General features: G+C 37.0%; 1 protein-coding gene across 1 annotated transcript; it reads right to left on the bottom strand.

Moving 5' to 3' along the window:
- Positions 1–1904: 1904 nt before the first annotated feature.
- LOC103134953 (uncharacterized) lies at positions 1905–6078 on the bottom strand. Its single transcript, XM_016669108.1, has 5 exons — positions 5519–6078; positions 4597–4660; positions 4494–4566; positions 3442–3878; positions 1905–3411 (listed from the first exon to the last, which is right to left on the bottom strand). Coding segments are annotated over exons 1-5 (612 nt in total). The 5' UTR covers positions 5556–6078; the 3' UTR covers positions 1905–3410.
- Positions 6079–6084: the final 6 nt, after the last annotated feature.

Below are 6084 nucleotides of genomic sequence, written 5' to 3'. Positions count from 1 at the left end.
ACAGGTCAGTAAAAGGTTTTCATTGAAAAAAATATCGAGGGAGGTGGAAGTAGGTCAGTTATATTCCCTTGACTTCAACAACCTTAACATGTGCTGCGCAGTTCGGTGTGTTTCGGTTCAGTTTATAAAGCGACCCTCACACCAACTCTGTGACAGAGCATCAGTCGAGCAGGTTTTCAAGTTAGCGAAATAACTCCTTTGTGTTTACTGGTAGTAATCACAAAATAAACATCAAGCCAGAAAAAAGAAACTGTTACGGACTAAATATTCTGTTCTTTGTGTGGGAAATGTTTGCGTTTTTGGCGCTGAATCCTGATACTTAACGCAGCGCCTGCTCTGTCAGCTATTGGATTTGTTGTTACTCGGTTGTTATGCGCGTAAAGCATACATTTGGTCCAAACAAATTTTTCCAAGAAAATGAAAGATGATGAAGTAGGTGAGTTCCTGAGACAGTTCGACTTGTGTAAAAATGTTAATAATTCATCAAAGGGAAACTGCAAACTTCAGCAAAGGCTACCGGAATAGGGGCGTTGCGTGGCGCAGTGGTTAGCGCACCGCGGTGCCCCTTTAGACCACTGTAGTTCGTAATCTAACTCTCGTCCTCTGGTTCGCTTGTCTCTCTCTCCTGCCCTTTCTCTGTGCAACTTTTCTGTTGGATTGTTGTCATAAAGGCAAATAGTGGCGAAAACCTTTTTTAAAGAAAAAGACTACAGGAGTAACGTGCAACAATGCGGTATGATGTCGGGCTTTTCCTCCATCCAACTGATCAGCGCCACTTTGCTGTAGAAGCTCCTAACCTGGCAGCTTTACGCTCTTCCAAAAATATTATTTGACAACATCTGGAAACCAAGTTAAAGCTTCAATCTGAGGATCTCTGCTGCAGTCTGCATGTTGGTTCATCCCGCAAAAAGAGCCGCTGCTGAGTCAGCGGAGCTCCTGCTGCGCATCGGGGTGGAGGAGCATCAGGTGGCTGCGCAGAATTTAACAGTAACTAAACAGGATCCGTTCATAATAAGTTTGGTTTGTGATGCACAAACCAAAAGCACCATTGTGTCTCTGGTCAGTGTGATAATTTGACTCCTATTCAGCTGTCCAGCATATACGATCATCAGTAGCCGGTGTTCAAAGGGGAAAAAAAGTCACACCTGACTTTGTGCAACTTTTCAGACTTTAATCCGCTGCTGACGAAGAAGTCTGTGATGATGTTCTGTTTTTATACGTTTATTAATAGACTTTATTAATCTTGCCAATGAACAAACTTTTATTTCTCATATCCTGTAAAACAATTACAGTAAAGCCTTTGTTTCACAGGATATGAAACAATCCTGTTGAAACTATATGCAATTTTATAGTACAATAAATGTTATATGACAATTAAATAACTGTTAACTTAAGTTACAAAATACTATAAGTACATTTCCGGGATTAAAATACTAATGCCCCAGAAAGATCTAGAGAAACTCTTACATGTGTTCATCTTTAGTCGCATTGATTACTGCAGCTAATCTTCACAGATCTATCTAAAAAAAATAATTTGGACGGCTGCAGCTGATCCAGAACAGTGCTGCTCGTGTTCTCAAGCTAATTGTTGCTGGCTAGCTTGAAGGAGCTCAGTGTGTGTGTGTGGGGGCGTGGGGGGACGACGACTTGGAAACTGCAGCTCCAAAGAGGAGCTTTTCCTGGAAGGCGGTGCTGGGTCCACCCAGGCATTTTGCACAACTGAATGGTTGCCATGGGAGATTAAAGGATTTATCAAACATGCATGAAAGAATCAGAGCAACACTCAACGCATGTTTCTGATTAGGGAATGACATTGTAACAAGATGTAAAGCTCAAAAAAGTTGATTTTACGTAATACTACCCCCTTAATGAAAAACAGGAATATTAAATGTCACTANAACCAGTTTACCCATAAATCACTGAAATACTATTTAGTTGTAAAATCACTTCCTGAAAATTGTTTACATCTGTGATGCATCGTGTCAGGCACTTATGACACCTCTGGATTGGTATTCAAGCCTCAGATAAATAGACTCCATCTCACAGTTCCTCTGCATTTCCCTTAGCGTTACCTCAGAAACGGCATTTATGACATCAACTTTCTTCTTGAGTAACAGGTTGGGGACGGGGTGGACAGTCCATAATGTTGATCTTGTGAGTCTGGAACCAAGATTCTGCTGGCTTACTGGTGGGTTTGGTGTTGTCTTCTTGAAACACCCAATTCCTCTACAGAATAAAGTCACCTCTTCAAATATTCCAACTTAGTATGTGATAAAAACAAGTCAAGTGTCAGTGGATGAGAAACCTTCCCATCTCATGATGTGTGAGTCACCCCGCTTTACTTTGCAATCTTAGTTTAATCAATCCTACAGTTGGACAAATGACTTGTGTTTCTTTTGCTTTCTGTTCTTAAAAATAAATTACAACTGATGAAAAATATTTCAATTGTTCCTTCTGGGAACTGACCTGAATTCAAAGTCGAAATCAAAACGAGCTGTAAAACATGTTTGTAAAACCAGATGGCAGGCCGTCGACAGGTTGACATCACTCAAAAACACAAGGAACAAAATCCTGATTTTCTGAAAATGAACAGAAATTTCAATTAATCGATTAAATTGGTTGGTTTTACTGCAATTTTTTGGAGAGAAATGCAATGTAAACAGCATATTGCTGCAACCAGCCTTAAATTAGGATAATCAATTTGGAACACTGCTACAGTTTGAGAATACACCTTTCACTTAATGATTCAATTACACTAATTAAGCATCAAACATATTTCTATGATCAGTGATGTGTGGCTATCATTTTGCACACAGTTGTATATATAGTTGAGCAGCCAATTTCCACCCCCCCCCCCAAAAAATATAATTTCATTCTTCAAAACTCGAGTTTTTAGAGAATGTCACTTCTTTTTCTTTTTAACTTCTAATGCCCCCAAGTTCACCATCACACCAGTTTATCCAGTCAAGTAAATTTATTTCATAAATAGTTTAAATACAGTTATAAAAATTACAGGTGTTTTTATTGTTAAATAAATATATATTTTATAAATATCTAAATAATTCAGGTCTCAACTACATTATAGTGCAAAGAATTCCAGTGCATTTAACTACAGTCTTAACAAAACTAAAAAAAGGCATCAAAATCTGAAAATCTGTAGACTCTGCAAAGGTTGGCCATTATTTCATCATCATCACTGTAGGAGTCAAAGCTGAGCACAACACAACATTTAGTCAGAAGAAAACCTTTAGCAATGGTATTTTCAAAGAAATAAAATTATGCTATCTCACTCCAATATCAGTATAAATATTTAAATACAAATCTTGACCATGACAAATAACATTAGAAAAACACAAATTAAACTTTTTTTTTTACTCCTCATCATTAGGAAATTTCCCCCCTTCCTGTATTACAGGAAGGGGAATGTGTACAGAAATGTGGTACGTTCTTGAACGTACCACATTTCTACTACACATGGACTTCACTACCTCCTTCACATTCTGTCCCCAGGCCTTCAGCCTGACTAAAACAGCACATCCATAGACTTGCTTTCCATAGGAATATTTATGGGGCAGGTTCAGTGGAGGAGGTGATGTAGGCACAGGTGTCGATGGGTCATTGGTTTTGATGTGGCATTCTACTTTTGTTAAAAGATGCTTGAGTCTCTCCTTTAGTTCTGAAGAGGCGTTCAAAAAAGGTTCCAGAACGGATGCTGTTGAGAAAAGGTCCTTCTGATATTTTTCTACTTGGGAGAGATGCAAAGAAAACAGCTCATTCTTGGCATAGATGTCTTGCAGCTTTTCAATCATGTTGGAACCTGCAACCGTAGCGCTAGGAACCTCATCTGGAATATGATTATTACAGTGATTGTTCTTCTTCTGTGATAAAAGAAAAGAAAATGTAAAACATTGTGGGCTAAAAAAAGTCATTTTAAAATACACATTTTAGTTTTAGACTATTGCCAATCACTAAACATTATGTCTGGAAAGCTGAAGGATTTGAAGTGCAAAAAGCATAAGCCACAGATAACTTAAGAGTTATGTCAAAGGTTAATTTTGTTGTACTGTTGCTTCTTAAAGAATAGTGTATAATATACTATTATATTGTGTATTTAGTTCCACAATACTGGATTAATTGCTCTTCCTGAAACGAGCTATTGCACCCATTAAGTTCTTTCTTTTTACTTTCCCTCATTGAAAGCACTTCTGGGTTGGGCTTTGGTATTTAGTTGTGTTTTTTTGTTCAATTCAAATAATTTGTTGGTTGCGACAGACTGGCGACCTGTCCAGGTGACCCCGCCTCTCGCCCGGAACGTTAGCTGGAGAGGCACCAGCAACCCTCCCAACCCCACTAAGGGACAAGGGTGTAAAGAAGACGGACGGACGGATAATTTGTTGGCGAGGGTAAAAATTGTTGGCAGTGTTTGGACTTATTTAGCAACAAAATTATGCTTTGGTACAGCAAATTGTAAAATCACTTACACTGGTACTTACATATTCTCGCAGTGCCTCATTTGTTATGTCTATCAGTAAATTCGTAAAATCCAGAGTGTTTTTGGAAGAACACCTGGGAGCCGCATCGCTTTCGAAAGAACACCTGTGTTCAGTCGGAGCTGGAAGTACAAGACTCCGGTGATTCCCCAGAAGCATCAAGACCAGCACTAAAAAAATAAAATAAAATAAAAAATAGGATTAATATTATGTACATTGAATTGGAACCAAACATTTACATTCAATGATTAGGACCTTTTAAGAAATAATTTTTGGTGGTGTGGGATTCAGAGTTGTGTAAGATAATACATAATCATAAAATAATGTTGCTGGATTATTTTATGTCACTTATATCTCAGTGTTTAATTGTTTTTTAGGCTTTTTCTTATCTTGGCCTGCAATGGAACTGCAGATGTGTTTTAGCTATAGACAATGAACCGGTACAGTGCATGAAATGGTGGCATGTATGTCTGAGTTGTATGTTGTCCCCGTTTAAATATATATAGTCAAAGTAAAAAAGAAAATTATAAAAATATAAATTATTTTCTTCACTGTCACACCAAATAACAGTACATATTTCTTGTTTTGCCATTTAGGATTACAAAACATTTCTTAAAGGCCACTCTATCTCCTCATATGCGAGAATTACCATGCCATTAAACAATGTGGAAAAACTAGATAGTGTATGTAAAAATCTTAGTATTGTAGCTCTCCTTGGCGTCTTAAAATGAGAATGTTTATACTAATAGTGCCATAGAAAAGTCTGTAAACGGAGCCAAGGTTTACATTTTCAGTGATTTTATGTATCATAAAACTCCTGAACTTTTAATCCAACTTCTCTTCCAGTTAGTATCAACAAAAATAATGCTCGATTATCAAACGGAGACACTAATGAGAAGATACTAACAACTACAAAAAGTTGCGAAAGAACAAAACCAAAGAAAACGCCATGAAAGCTAATCTATTACTAAAAAGAAAATATTAGATACTCTGAAAACAATATTTTAGTTATAATTAAAAGTACTTACCATAGTGCATTAGACATCCATTGAACTTAGAGTCCATAATGACAGCAAGTGACTTCAGTAACTCAAGGTGTTGCTCTTCAGTGACAACAGTGACCTATATTGCATTTATAGCTGACAACACCCACCTCTTTTTGACACACACACAAAATCTACTCAGTCATTCAATAAGATTCCATTGAAGTGTTTTTAGACACTTGCGTCATTAACAGATAACGGCTCATTTTAGAATTTCAAAGACTCAGGAATTAATTTGAAGGTATTGTTCAATTTCAATCCCAAAAACCTTTTTCTTTTCCTTTGTGATTTTTGGTTTAGCTCACACTATGATACCTAGGGTACCATAACAATGCAAGTCATCAGGAGTTTCACAACAGTGTATTTATGTACGGGTGTTTAAGTAAGACTTTCCACTCAATATTTTTATGTAGAAAATCCTGTATGCTTTTAAACTAGATTTCTAGATTCTCAATGACATCCATGTTATTTTCATTTTTATGCACATAAAACATGATGTGTAAGTATTCCTGGTAACCAAAGATCAGAAAAAGTAACTTATTTGATGAGAT

The sequence above is a fragment of the Poecilia formosa genome, unplaced genomic scaffold (assembly GCF_000485575.1).
Source record: "Poecilia formosa unplaced genomic scaffold, Poecilia_formosa-5.1.2 Scaffold20, whole genome shotgun sequence".
NCBI lineage: Eukaryota > Metazoa > Chordata > Actinopteri > Cyprinodontiformes > Poeciliidae > Poecilia > Poecilia formosa.
This window is presented reverse-complemented; position numbering and strand designations above follow the sequence as displayed.

Coding starts and splice junctions, on each gene's coding strand:
- LOC103134953 (XM_016669108.1), bottom strand. CDS start 5,555: ATGGACTCTAAGTTCAATGGATGTCTAATGCACTATG. Junction 4,661..5,518: donor TGGATGTCTAATGCACTATG/GTAAGTACTTTT, acceptor TTATTTTTTTAG/TGCTGGTCTTGATGCTTCTG. Junction 4,567..4,596: donor CCAGCTCCGACTGAACACAG/GTGTTCTTTCGA, acceptor TGCGGCTCCCAG/GTGTTCTTCCAAAAACACTC.